Source organism: Zosterops lateralis, assembly GCF_965231275.1.
Source record: "Zosterops lateralis genome assembly, chromosome: 28".
Taxonomy (NCBI): domain Eukaryota; kingdom Metazoa; phylum Chordata; class Aves; order Passeriformes; family Zosteropidae; genus Zosterops; species Zosterops lateralis.
Genome location: NC_139788.1, coordinates 5343746 through 5358218, shown reverse-complemented (window position 1 = coordinate 5358218; position 14473 = coordinate 5343746). Strand labels below are relative to the sequence as shown.

Sequence of the window (14473 nt, the reverse complement as noted above, 5' to 3'; positions counted from 1 at the left end):
GTGAGAAAGATGCATTTGGTGCGTTAATGGACTTGGGAGTGTTTGTAGTGATTTATGAGAAGATGCTCATGGTGATTAGCACTGACCCAAGAAGGAATTGGGTCTGCTTAACTGATAATGGGAATTGTGTAGCCTTTCCTTAGGACATGGGTTTGATGCTGAAAATGCTGTAAAATACTTTCTTTACCTCTTTTTATTATTCGACTACTTAATAGAAAGATGTTAAACTTCAAAGCCCTGATTGTGTCTGTACATTTGGCATCCTCACCTAAATACAGCACTTGGAGGAAAGCAACTCTGTAACCTCCAGTGCCCCGAGCATAAATTTCCTCAACTCAGGAAGTTAGGTAGTTGCTTGTCATAGGGATTTCAGATGGTGACAGGTGTTCCTCCCCTAGAAGGCGACCCAGCCCGCGGCGCCGGCCGTCCCCGCGCAGGAGGAGCCCGCCCCGGAGAATGCCTCCCCCACCCAGGCACAGGAGGAGCAGATCCCCCGTGAGGCGGTAAGAGCCCTGCTTTTTGAGACAGCTGCAAGTGCTAAACCTGGAGAGTTAAAGGGAACTGTAGCTGTGTTAGCAAAATCCCCTCATTCATCTCACCTTAGCGCTGGCAAGTGTGTGATGAGAGTGATGGAAAAACTGCGCTGTCACAATTCCTAAGTGTGTTGTGGGGGAATGCAGTTGCAGCTGTGAAATGGTTTCTTCTGAGTTAAGGTAGTGATGAGAATTCCACCTTTGTGAAAAGTGGCAATTTCAGAGCTTTTTTTCTTCTTGACTTCTTCAAATGGCTTTGGGTAGCTCCCAACACAGATTGACATGACATCTCTTAGGGCTTTTTTACTTAAGTTTAAGTACTTTTCTTTCCTGCCTGGGGAAAAAAATGAGAACAAGTAATTGAATTTTACTCCTTGGGAATTTTTAATTATGACTTGTATTTCTATCACTTAAAATTAAATTTCTACTTGAAATATGTTTCTTCTTCATGTTCTCTTACTTAAGATTCTTCAAGATTTGCCCTTTGGTGGTGAAAGTCACATTTTTCACAGCATAAGAATTGTTCTAGAGGCAAAGCTCTTAGCTGCCTTGCAAAGTAAATTATGTGCTTTTGGCAGTGTCAAAGTAGACATTTATCTTCATGGGGAGAGAACAGATTCTGATCCTCTTGATAGGAAGAGAATCAAAGTGATGTTTCTTGTGTACAGCAGTTGTTTTTGAGGAAGGAACACTTCTCTTCCTTTTTGTGACAAGGTGATGACTATTTCCTGAGTTTGTCAATATGTTCATTTCACACAGTTACTGGGAAAACTGTGAAAAGTATCAAACATGTATGTTGCAAGATGTACAAGAGCTCCCTTTCAGCAAATGTTTATCTCACTCAAGGTAGGGTTTCTTTTTTCCAGGTTCTCAGGAATTCTGCAGCCAAAGGTGGATTCTGCAGGTACACAATTGCAACAGAACTTGCCACAAATTTTGCCGCAGAATTCTGAGGCCCTACCTTTTAAAATTGCAAAGTAAAGATGAAAGACTAAAACATAAGGATGGATAGATGGATCCTGAATTGTTAAGTTGTTAAGTTGTCTGAAATTTTCACCTCCTGGTGTGAAACATTTTAGTGTCCTTGCACACTAAACTCTTACCCAGACCTGCTCTGGAGATCATTAAGTCACACGTGCTAACACAGACAATTCTCTTAACCGCCCAGAAGTTAGCAAGCCCAACCAAAACTAATTGTTTCCAAGGTTAAAGCTTAGCTGTAGCCTGTAGATGGACAGAAAGCCAGTGAAGGTGACACTAACAATTTTTAGCTCACTATTGTAGTTTAAGAATAACTGTGAAAGATTGGTCATTATCCTCCTCTTCTCCAAACCGAATGTCGCAGGCTGTCCACCATGTTTGGGAAGTGCTGTTGTTTGTGGCTCAGTGTCTGTGCTTGCAAACAACTGCAGTTCTTTGTTCTTTGTGCTGACATGTTCCCCTCTGTGGCCGGGCAGGACCTGATGCGAGCTTTGATTTGCAGGAGAAGACGCTCCTCGGCCTCGCTCTCCGGCAGCAGCTCCTCCTCATCCTCGTCGCGGTCCCGCTCTCCACCAAAGAAGCCTCCCAAGAGACCCGTGTCCAGCCCCCCCCGAAAAACGCGCCGGCTGTCCCCCTCAGCCAGCCCCCCCCGGCGCCGCCACCGGCCCTCGCCCCCCGCCAGCCCCCCGCCCAAGCCCCGCCGCTCGCCCACCCCGCAGCAGTCCAACCGCGCCCGCAAGAGCCGCGCCTCCGCCTCGCCCAGCAGGCCTTCAGGTGAGGGACCCCTCGGGGCTTCAGGTGAGGGACCCCCCCCGGGGGCTTCAGGTGAGGGACCCCCCCCTGGGGGCTTCAGGTGAGGGACCCCCCCCGGGGGCTTCAGGTGAGGGACCCCCCCCCCCCCCCGGGGGCTTCAGGTGAGGGACCCCCCCTGGGGGCTTCAGGTGAGGGACCCCCCCCGGGGGCTTCAGGTGAGGGACCCCCCCCTGGGGGCTTCAGGTGAGGGACTCCCCCTGGGGGCTTCATGTGAGGGACTCCCCCTCGGGGCTTCAGATGAGGGAACCCTCTCGGGGCTTCAGGTGAGAGACCCCCCCCGGGGCCTTCAGGAGAGGGACCCCTCAGGACTTCAGGTGAAAGACCTCTAGGGGCTTCAAATAAAAAAACCCTCAGGTGAAGGACCCTTCGGGTCTTCAGGTGAGGGACCCCTCAGGGGGTTCAGGTGAAGGACCCCTCGGGGCTTCAGGTGAGGAACCCCTCAGGGCTCGAGTTCCACATGGGGCTTCTGTTCCCTCAAAGAGCACGTGTGTGTTTTGTTGGGATGGGAAAATGTGAAGACATGGCGTGGATTGCAGCTGAGCTGTTTGGTTTTGTCTTGTAGCGCCCAAGCATAAGAGTACTGAGAAAAGAGAATCTCCTTCGCCAGCACCCAAGCCCAGGAAAGCAGAATTATCAGAATCAGGTACGGCTCTGGCTTCTCAGCTCTGCTCCTGGGTAGGGTTTTCAGTCAAAAATACTCAGTGCTGAGTCCTCCTGGAAGCCTGGCATTGAAAGCAAGAGTTTTCAGAACTCTAAAGATGAGCACTCCTACTGCCTCATTGTGGCCAAAATTGCTCAGAATAAAAGTTCAGCCAAAGTGTTCAGCCTTATGTTATCCTAAGATTTGAGTGGAGGAAAACCCCATACTTGGTTATGTGCTGTCCATAACTTTGCTTCTGCCTGCATAAGACAAACCTGTATCCTTGGTTTAAGTGGCCTGTCCTTGTGTGTCCTTTCAGAAGAAGACAAAGGAGGCAAAATGGCTGCAGCAGATTCTGTCCAACAGAGGCGCCAGTACAGGAGGCAAAATCAACAGTCTTCATCTGGTATGGAACACAGAAATTCCCTAAAACTGAGTTGTAGTTTACTTTTGCAAGAAGTAGTTAAGTTCAAATACAGATTAAAACTATGTGATCCGTGCTCTGCAGTGCTATTGTAAACTTAATTACAGATTTGCCACTCGTAATGAGGTCACTTTAATTATTGCTCAGGAAGAATAAAAGTATGACTTTTAAAGGTTATTACATCTTTTGTTAATGGGTTTTTTTATCTTTAAAGTCACGCTTCTAAACTCTCAACATCACACACAAATATTGTGTGCTGTGGATTACTTCATCTGTCCTTACTTTGGACTGTTATCCTTAAGATCAGTAAATTAATCTGGATATTTTTGTCCACATAGTTTCAAAAAGTAACTGCAGTTCACCTGTTAAATTATCCATCAAGCCAAATTTTATGGAGACAGTTAGCTCAGTGCAAGTATCTTTACCCATTTCTGGTAGATTTATTTATTACTTTAGTTCAACCTACACCTTTAGTTGATCTGCTTTTAAATTTTGGGCTCTCGTTTTGCGAGAGAGGGGGTTGCCTTGAACTGCAGCATTACCCTGTTAGTGAGCAGTGTCACAGGGATCATTTTGCAGAGAGTGATTCTTATACATTTGCAGATTCTGGTTCTTCGTCTTCCTCAGAAGAGGAGAGGCCCAAGAGGTCGAACGTGAAGAACGGGGAGGTGGGCAGGCGCCGCCGGCACTCGCACTCACGCAGCCCGTCGCCCTCGCCCCGCAAGCGCCAGAAGGAGTCCTCCCCTCGGTAACTGCCCAGCTTAACCCATCCCTTCCTCTTACTGAATGTTTATCTCTCTGCAACTCTCACCCAACGCACATTGAGTCATGCCCACTCTGCCCAGTCTTCTTTCAAAATTGCGTTCCCATTATACTCATTTGGTAAAAGTTGCTGTGACCTTTGATAGTGTTCATTTTTGCCTCAGATCCGTGGCAGATCTGTTTTTTGTTTTGTTTTCCCTCCACTGCTCTCAGGATGCAGATGGAAAAGAGGTGGCAATCACCAGTGATGAAAAGGTTGGTTAGAAATTCATCTCTTGAACAGGTTGTCATTTATTTTGGCATTGATATGCATTTGACATCCTTTGTCCTTTAGACTTGCACACTCACGGTGAGGGAGATTCAGACTGACCTGTTGGACCTGGAACCATTTCACTGGCAAAAAGAGAAGGAGCAGCACCTGCTCTGTTTCCCTCACTGCTCACCCCTTATTAATTCACATCAGCCTGTGACATCAATAACTTTGATGTTACATCTCACTGATAGCTGAAAACAGCTGAACACTTGTGTTCCTCAGGGGCTTCTCACTCCAGACACCCAGCTTTGGGTGAGCAGTGTTGGATTCCTGCTGCCACTGACTCACACCCTCCTCCACACTTCCAACAGGCAATTAAGATCTTGATCTTCTAGGTCAGAGATGATTGGAGTTTTCAAAACTCTCATTCCTCAGTTCATGAGATATTTGGAACTGCTGGAAGTAGACAATCAGTAAAACAGAAATGTCTTTTTTATTCGTGACACTTTTTGTTCTGTGTTGATCTAGGAATATAGAAAGGTGCAGGAAGCTTGATGGGTTTATTAATTGGATGTAATGACCCTTGAGCAGGCTGTAATTAAGCCCTAACTAGCAGATACTCACAGCACACATCATGATGTAGGAGATAAGGATGACTCCCTCACCAGTACAGACCTTCCTAATTATGGATCCTGTCAAACATTTCTATGGAAAACAGGTTGGGATTCAAAGGCTTTGGTCTTGTTTTGCAAAACACTGAATTCACGTACTGCCTGTTGCATAAATACATGTTTAATTAGGACAGTTAGTACATTTGAAGGCTGGGGGTTTTTTGGATCATAAAAGAACATTGTATTTTGGAGCAAACTCTTATCTATAAAAATGTGTTTCATTGCCTTGGGGAACAATACCCAGATATTTGAAATCAAATCTCACTTCGTGTAAATGAGCTGCTTTGCTTTTTAATTGCTCTCATTTTTCCCTTATCCAGTCATTTTATCTTAATTGCTTAAAAAAAAAAAAAAAAAAAATTCACTTTACCAATATTCCTCTCCTTTAAAATTCTATGCAAGTATGTGTTGGATTAAAATTCCCCCTTCCAGAAGTCTGTTGTAAACCCTGCAAAGCAGAAAATGGCTCATTTGGTGAGCAATTTTAATCCAGAGAGCTGCGGTTTAGAAACTGCTCTGGTTTCTTTCACTGCATTTCAAGAAATAAGTCATTTTGGATTTCAGATGGAGCACAGTTTCACACTGTGAAGAAAATTACCTCTACCCAAGGCAAAATCAGCACGTGATCCATCACTTATTCCAGCCATTTGGTCTTTCTCTGGCTACAGGGTGGTGATGGATCAGGTTGTGCAGATGTGGAATTGTGTCCTGGCTGATGTGGTGGGCTCAGGGTCACAGTGAGACACCCGTGGTGGGCTCAGGGTCACAGTCAGACACTCATTGTTTCACACTCCACAGAAAGATTTAAGCCCATTTCTTCCCATTAGCACTCCTGGTAGAATTCTATTTTAAGTTGCATAAAAGGAGCAGATTTTGTGCAGTGAAAGGAGAGCACGAAGCAGCTAGTGGCTCAGCTGGCAGTTCCCTGACCAGTGCCTGTTCTTTGCAGCAGGAGGAGGAGGAGCCCCTCGCCGCCTCCTGCGCGCCGGCGCCGCTCCCCTTCCCCGGCGCCCCCGCCCCGGCGCCGCCGCTCGCCGTCCCCGCCTCGCCGAAGGTACCACCATCCCGGGCAGCTCCTGCCTGCTCTGGGCTGGGGGAAAGGGCCCTGCTCCCAGTGCCTTCACTGGGAACCTCAGGGGGATGTCTTGTGCTGGTGAGGTTGGGGGTGGTGGGTGCATGGCCTGGATGTTGTTGGGTTGCTGGTGCAACTTCGGAATCGGGGAATCACAGGGTGGTTTGGGTTGGGAGGGTCTTTAAAGATCATCCAGTCCCATCTCCTGCCATGGGCAGGGACACCTTCCACTGGCGCAGGTTGCTCCAAGCTTTGTCTAGCCTGGCCTTGGACATTTCCAGGGATGGGGCAACCACAACCTTTCTGGAAAACAGCTTATAAATATTTTTATTTTAAACTCTTAAAACTTCTCAAGAATTCTAGTTTAAATTTTGAGAAGTTTAAAGAACTCTTTAAGAGTCCTTTTGCCCCTCTTTGGTGCACTGCTGACTGATTGCCATGCCTGGGTGGGCCCTGAACATTTGTTCTCTTTGCAGGTCTCCATCACCACCCCCGCGCAGACGTTCTCCCTCTCCACAGAGATACTCCCCCCCGATCCAGAGGCGATATTCCCCATCTCCCCCTCCCAAGAGGAGAACAGCTTCTCCTCCTCCCCCTCCCAAAAGAAGGGCCTCTCCTTCCCCCCAGTCCAAGCGCAGAGTCTCCCACTCCCCACCGCCAAAGCAGAGGAGCTCCCCTACTGCTAAACGGCGCTCCCCTTCCGTATCTTCCAAGCACAGGAAGGGGTCTCCTCCCAGCAGATCCAACAGGGAAACACGTTCTCCACCACAAAACAAAAGGCATTCACCTTCACCACGGCCTCGAGCTTCCCACCCCTCCTCCAGCCCTCCGCCGCCACGCCGGGGAGCGTCGGCGTCACCGCAGAGGAGACAGTCACCCTCACCCAGCAACAGGCCCATCAGGAGGGTGTCCAGAACACCAGAACCCAAGAAAACAAAGTAAAAAAAACCCTCTTGGTTGCTTTGGGTTTTATATGGGGTTGTTGTTTAGTTTTAATGCACTGAAAGTAGATGGGGAATCCTAGAATCCCAGGATGGTTTGGGTGGGAAGGGGCCTTAAAGCCCATCCTGTGCCACCCCAGGGACACCTTCCACTCTTCCAGGTTGCTCCAAGGCCTGTCCAGCCTGGCCTTGGGCACTGCCAGGGTTCCAGGGCAGCCACAGTTTCTCTGGGCACCCTGTGCCAGGGCCTGCCCACCCTCACAGGGAAGAATTCCTTCCCAATATCCCATCTAATTCTGCCCTCCGGCAGTGGGAAGCCATTCCCCCTTGTGCTGCCTGCATGAAAAGCCCCTCTCCCTCCTTTTTATATATATAAAAAAAAGGAATGCTGCCACGAGGTCTCCCCAGATCCATCCCTTTAATTGCTGGCTTTAAAGAAAACCTAACTTTGTCCTTAAACTGACTGTGGAGAGGACCAGTGCTTCTTACTAGCTCAGAAATAATTCCATAAGTGGTCATTCATGATAAACTGCTAAAATTCTAAATACTTCTGTCTTTAGTGAGATGCTGCTTTTCTGAGCTAACAGTGAAAAGTGTGGTGCTGGTTACTGATTTTTTTCAGAAGGGAAATGTAACTGGAAGGAAAGCCTTGCCTAATAAAATAGCATTGCTGTTCCCTTGACTTTTAATGTGATTATAACTTGGTTAAACCAGAAAAGCAGCAGTCATTTCTGAGCAGCAGCAGGGTTGTTTAACAGCTTTTCAGGCTGCATTATGGATCCATTCTGCAGTTGAATTGTTTTGCCTTTTATTATCTATTTTATTTTTTAAAATCAATTTAAATATTCTAAGTGCAGCTTGACCAAGTTAAAGCTCAGGTGTTCATTTGGCTCTTGTGTTGATACTGCCTTGTTTTGTGTCTCACCTGTGACTGTGACCCTTGTGTTCCCCAGGGCTTCCACCCCCAGCCCCCGGCGCGCGTCCTCGTCCCGGTCTGCGTCAGGCTCACCTGAGACAGCTCCCAAAAAGCACCAAGGACCTGCATCTCCTGCCCGCTCTCGCTCTCCTTCTGCAAACTGGTCACCTGCAAAAAAGGCCAAGAGCCCAACTCAGAGCCCATCACCTGCCAGGGTATTTGTCTGCTCATAAAGCAGCACTGCTTTGGGTCCTAGGGCAGGCTCTTGTTGAGAAGGCTGAGCTGCCGAGCAGCCCTGAGGGGGAAATTCACAGGGGGGAAACCTGCTTGGGGTCATTCTTCATAGTTAAGAACTTCTTAAAACAATTTGTAACGTAAATTTTTCAAGCTTAACATCCCCAAGTGTGGAAGGAAATGGTGTTCTGTAGAAAATCAGAAAAACTTCTGGGGAAAAGTCTGTCCTTTTTCATGAGTGCGCATGAGTTTCACGGTCAAAGTGAGGGGGGCTTATTTATGTTCAGTGTCCTACGTGCAAACTCAGAGTATTCCAGCAGATTGTTTGGTATCCTCACCTCTTCTTCTGAGGTGTTTCCCAGGGGCACTTCCATTCTTTGCCATAGAAGTTTGAAGCCTTAAAGATGAGTTGTAACATCTCTTGAATTATTTCTTACAGAATTCAGATCAAGAAGGTGGTGGCAAAAAGAAGAAGAAAAAGAAGGATAAGAAGCATAAAAAGGATAAAAAGCACAAGAAGCACAAAAAGCATAAGAAGGAGAAGGCAGCGGCGGCCGCAGCAGCTGCTGCTGTGGTTGCAGCAGACACCACCTCAGTGCAGGGAGACCAGGAAGCAGAAACAGAACCCAAAAAGGTGAGAATTTGGGACTTTGGAAAGGCCCAGTGTGAGCAAACAGGGTGGGCGTGCACTGCTCTGCTGGTGGGATTTGGGGTGTGTGGGATTTGGGGGGATTTCAGTGCTGGGAGGGCTCAGCCTGGCTGGGCCTGGTGTGTTTGAAGCAACTCTTTGTGTTTGTTTGAAGGAGACAGAAAGTGAACCCGAGGACAACCTGGATGACCTAGAAAAGCACCTGCGGGAGAAGGCCCTGAGGTCCATGAGGAAGGCGCAGGTGTCCCCCCCCTCCTAGGCCAACCCTTTGATATAATGTACATTTTATTTGGTTTGTACTCAGAATTCAATTTCAAAATTGCTAAATGTGTTTGAGCTTTAGAATATAACATTTGTTGTAATAATTGCTAGGTTGAGGTTCACCATGTACAAAGGGCATGGATTTACATTACAAAAGATGTCCACAGTGTACTAGTGACATTCTTTCATTGACAGCATAATTTCATTTAGAGTGAGACTTTCTAGAAGCAGTAGGAATTTGTTTTGGAGGTTTGAAACATGACCGTCAGTTCCCTCATTTATTTGAAATCCAACAGAGCCTTGAGCAGAGTTTGTGAGGGTCTCATTTGACTTCTTTTGTATCACTTACATGATGCTACTAACCTTTGTGGTTTGTAGGCTTGCCCAGGAGTAAAACCACTGCAGAATTCAAGGAAGTACATCTCTATTTTAATGCTTTCTACTGTTGCCTGTATAGTCTCCATTAAAGCCAATCAAGAATAGCAATTTAGAGTGGTACATAAATGAAAGCATGTTGTTTACCAGGACACTGTGGGTTTATATTGATGTAACATGTTGATTTGGAACACTGGAATTTCATTTGTATTTTTATGTTCTTTTTTTAAAGGGCAGTTTCCATGATCAGCAGTCCCAGAAAAAAAAATAATTCCTTCAGTTCCATAAATTTTGTTTGTGAGCTGTCGTTGCCCCATTCATAAATCTTGTCTCGTTACGGTTCTTCGGAATGGTCTGAGCAACTTTCAGAGCTGTGTTCTTTGAAAGTTTAGAGGAACCTGAACTTTGGATATTGTCATGTTTTCACTGTTCTTTGTTTTTGTTTTTTTAACTAAAGCTATATAAAGCTTGTGGATTAAACAAAATAAATTTCTAAATTTAAACAGATGTTGGCTATTTTTATCTGGACGTTTACATTTGCTAATCAGCTTTGTTTTCTGCAGGGCTAATGACTGCTCAGAGATGAGAAAGCATTTGATCTACTGTGCTGGCTCTGGAAAAATTGGGGCTTTTAACTGGCCTGGCAGAGCAGGAAAAGCCTTTTAATTAATGATGCTCCTGTGGAGTTCTTGCCAAGCAGAAGTCAAACAGCCTTACCTTGGGCAGTGTTGTGAGAGGATGGAGAAGCTTAAACTCAGTATTTGCTGTGAAAATTGCTGGTCAGAGCAAGTCAAGTGTTTCAAGGCCCTTCAAGAAATGGACAGCGGGTTTGATTAACTTGGAGAAGGAGCTGTGGTGGTGTGAGAGCTCATCTGAGGAGTCCTGGGGGCTCCCTGCCTTTCCATGATCATGGAATCAGAGAGTGGGTTGGGTTGGAAGGGACCTTACAAACCATCAATTCCAACCCCCTTTTAATCACACTGTAAACTTGCTGGGTTGCTGCTGTGGAATTTCTTGTAAAAACTCCAGCTGTGTTTCTAGAATCAGCTCAGTTCTGAAGCCTGAGGTTCCTCTGGAAGGAATTTTGAATTCTTTTGTGCAGTAGCTGTGATGTCCACAGTGAAGTGTGGAGATGGATGAGACTTTCCTTGCCTTTGTGCAGGGTTTACCTGAGGCAGGGCTGCTCCAGGTCCTGCCTGGGGAGGTTTCAGAGCAGCTCCTTCTGCACTTCCCTCTGTGCTGAATCTTTTGTTTCTTCACATGAATATCATTGTGCTCAAGTGCTTGTAAACATCCTCCAGCAGCTGGAATGCTGAGGATCACCTTTTAAAATGTGTGTGATAAATTCCAAGCAGCTTCTGGACAGAGCATTTTTTCAAAGTCCGTCCTTGTGAATTTGATGCTTGTGGTGCCACAGACCCAAAGTTGGGACGTGCTGTTCCTCATTCACTTGGGTTTTCCCTGGATGTCCCAGGCAGAGCCTGCAGGGGTGCAGCTCCCCAGGGTTTAATGCCTCCTCCTTTATCATCCTAATCTTGCTTCCACCCGGGTTTGGTGACCTCTGAGTGCCTTTTAATCTTAGCACTAATAGTTCTTTAAATACATTCAGGACCTGAGTCACTGCTTATCTTCCCTCACACCTATTTCCATCTCCTGCCTCCAGGGCTGATAAAGGACCTCTGCTGGGTTTGGATGGGTCAGGCCTCCCCTCCACCTTTCCATCTCCCTTGGAGTTCCTATTGGTGTTCCCTCTGCCTTTTTTTCCCATCTATCCATAAAGAATGGTGTAAGCTTAAAAAGAGCAATTAAATGCAGTGTTTTAAAAGAATGTAACTTCTGAATTGTGTTTAGCTTAGTATTTTAATTCCTTCCTACTTCTCCATTCAAGTACTAACATTTCATTTAAATGCCAATTGGGATAATGAGCCCTCTCCTCTCCTGAGTTGTCCCTGCACAGACTTTTCAGCACAGAATCTCTGCTGGGCTGGGTTCCATCTGTGTCTCTGCTGTTCATGACAGCCCTGAATTCACTACTGATCTTCTGATTGAGCTCCCCTCATCCAAACCCAAACTTGTCTGATCTCTTCTCCATCCCAGCTTCTTGGTTAACCTCTTCTCTCTGTTTTTAAGTCCTTGTATTTGTAGTTCAGAAATGACCCTGCAGGTGCCTGGTGTGATGAGGCAGGAGCTGCCTGGATCTCACTTACTTTTATCCTGAATCTGCTCATGCTGAATTTTGGCTTCTTGACCTAGGCCACCCTGGTGAAGTGACAGACATAGGGTCTAGGTAAGGGACTCGCTGCAATAATTGTATCCAACTCCACAAAAAGTTTAATTGGGCTGTGTAATTGGAATGGAACTGAGTCCTGAGGAGTGAGTGTGAGGCTGAGGTGAGTCACAGGTCAGTCTCTGTAGCTGCTTCTGAAGAAAGATGTGTTTGTTGTGTCAACAGGTAGGACAATGGCAGGTGTGTGTGTGCAACAGTTTCAAGCTTACAGAAACTCAGGGCTGGATTGTTAAATTTTTCCACTTGTGTGACTTTGACAATTTGCCTGGGAGTGCTGCGTGGAGCTCCTTGAGCCAGAGATTTACCCTGAATTGCCCCAGGACACAGAACTGCTTTGCTGCTGCCTGGGCAGGGCCTGCTGCTCCCTGCGAGCCCAGGGATAAATCCCAGCACCAGGGCAGAGTTCTATGCTGGGAGCCATCCCAAAACCTCCCTCCCCTGACACAAATTCATGTCCTGAGCAGTGAGGGCTGCAGGGAGGGCTTGGAGGAGCAGTTCTGCACTCTGAGTTCATTCCTGCAGCACCAAACTCCAAATCTCTGTGTTGGTGTAAAAAGAGCTCTGGGAGGAGCAGCTCAGCAGGGCCCAGAGCTGTATTTTGGGGGAGTTCCGTTCCAGCTGTTGTGTCTCATAACTTATGATTTGGTCCCTTGATCATAAACCCTTGATTTGTCTGCTTGAAGTCCATTGTGGATGTCACCAATGTCTCAAAGCACTGACAATTCAATGGAATTGTGTTTCTCTTAAATCAGGTCTTACTCATTCCAATAAATTACTATTGGAAGTAATTATCTCTTCCAGGACAATAAAAAGATGATTGAATCTCAGCACAATGGGATAGGGAGTTGTGTATTCCCAGACTAATCAGCAGTTTGACTTTGGAACTTTATGCAGCAATCCTGAATGAGTTCAGAGAGGCTGGAACTGCTGGAGTCCCTTCAGCTGGGTGTGAAACAACAGCTGGGGATGGAGGCAGAGGATGTCCTGGACCAGCCACTCTTATCTGGCTCAGGGATCAGATAGTCCCTGCTGAAAGTCCAGCAGGAACTGGATTCCTTCCTGCCCTGTGGCACTCTTAGGGTGACACAGCTCAGCTCTTCTGCAGCCCTGGGTTTGTTCTGGGGGAAAGAAGTGCTTGGCTTTGTTATCACTTGTTCAGTTTAGTTCTGACTTGAGCCAGAGCGTTTCCTTTTGATGTGAGCGGAGCTCAGGGAACATCCAACATGGTTAAAGATCTTCTGGTCCACTTGTGATGGTTTGTGTTTGCTGCCTTGGTGGCTGGAGGCAGTCAGGCAGATAGGTGGTGAATTTTTCATGTGTCCCATCCTGGGTGTGTAGATTAAGCCTTGGGAAGATGGCTGGGAAAAGTGAGGTTGATTTAATTGCTCTTAAAGTAGGAGAACAACCAATATAAAGAGGGAGGTGATGTTCAGAGAGAGGTCCCCAGTTCTCACTGCAGCTTTGTACCTAAACATCCCCAAGTGGCTTTGGTCTATCTCACCAGGCTGGAGATGGACTGGAAGCTGTTCCTGTAGGGATGAGGATCACAGTTTGTCATGGAGCTGGAAAGGAGGGTTTGGGGTTTTCTTCCCTTTTTCCCCCCAATCTTTTATTTAAAATCAAGTGCCACAAAGTGCCTCCTCTGGGTTTTGCTGGTGTCTTACGAGCAGCCAACGGGAGTTGTGTGGCTCCAGCCCATCTCCCAGGGAGAGAAAACGCTGCGAAATTCTTCCTTAGCTGGGAGTGTCGGATTCTGTGAAGGGAGGGGAGGCGGCCAGAGCTCCCGGGGCAGTGAGTCAGGCCTGACGCCCCAGCCCGGCTGGGTGAAGCCGGCACCGGAGCGCGGGTGACTCACCGTGACGCAGCCGCGGGGCCACCCGCACTCCTTCGTGCCGTGCTTTGGGGCTGTGCCGAGCCTGGTTTGGGGTTTGGATAATCCTAAAAACCAGCGCTGCGGGAGGGAACGTGCTGGCTCCCAAACCGGGGCTGGGAGTGCAGGAGCTCCCCACGGCCCGGGATTTGCTGCAGGGGGGAAGACTGAGCTTCCAGTGCGAGGTGTTTTAGTCACCAAGTCATTAATTATCTTCAGCGTTCGTGTTGTGGCAGATTCTGTAAGAATCTTGGGTTTTTCTCATTGGGGATCAATCCGTCGGGAATTGTGTGGTGAACACCTCCCAGGGCCAGGTGTGGGACTTGACCTCCGGGCCGGGGCCCGGGGGAGGTCAGGAAACCTTCTGAACTCCCACATCTGCTTCCCCGGGCCGGGGAGCTGAAGGCAGGAGGGATGTGGGGTCCGGGGCGTCCTTCCTCCCACACAAAGGCAGGATGGGGCCGCCCCGGGCAGCTCCCGGAGTCAACGCGGGCTTTGTGCGCCGAGCCTCGGGCAGGGACCGGCCCGGGGACTGCGGGGCTGCGGCTTCCACAGCGACCCCCTGGAGCCGGGGCTGCTCCTGCATGGAGCCGTTAAGTCCCGGCAAACGGAGAGGGACCTTGTCCGGCACATCCTGGAGAGCTCAGGATTTAAAATAAAATATTGGGGGAAAGGGAAGAAAACCCCAATCCCTCCTTTCCAGCTCTATGCCAAACTGTGATGCTCATGCCTTCAGGAACAGCTTCCAGTCCATCCCCAGCCTGGTGAGATAGACCGAAGCCACTTGCTTT

General features: G+C 47.8%; 1 protein-coding gene across 3 annotated transcripts in view; it reads left to right on the top strand.

The window, feature by feature from the left end:
- SRRM1 (serine and arginine repetitive matrix 1) overlaps positions 1–10023 on the top strand; it is a 17428-nt gene extending 7405 nt beyond the window's left edge. For all 3 annotated transcript variants that reach the window (XM_083879517.1, XM_083879519.1, XM_083879518.1), the window contains 10 exons: positions 399–503; positions 2017–2288; positions 2890–2970; positions 3287–3373; positions 3995–4139; positions 6027–6131; positions 6626–7087; positions 8044–8221; positions 8680–8874; positions 9044–10023. In XM_083879517.1, the coding sequence (XP_083735643.1) occupies positions 399–503; positions 2017–2288; positions 2890–2970; positions 3287–3373; positions 3995–4139; positions 6027–6131; positions 6626–7087; positions 8044–8221; positions 8680–8874; positions 9044–9148 (1735 nt within the window). In that variant the 3' untranslated portion in view covers positions 9149–10023. The remainder of the gene's footprint in view (positions 1–398; positions 504–2016; positions 2289–2889; positions 2971–3286; positions 3374–3994; positions 4140–6026; positions 6132–6625; positions 7088–8043; positions 8222–8679; positions 8875–9043) is intronic.
- Positions 10024–14473: the final 4450 nt, after the last annotated feature.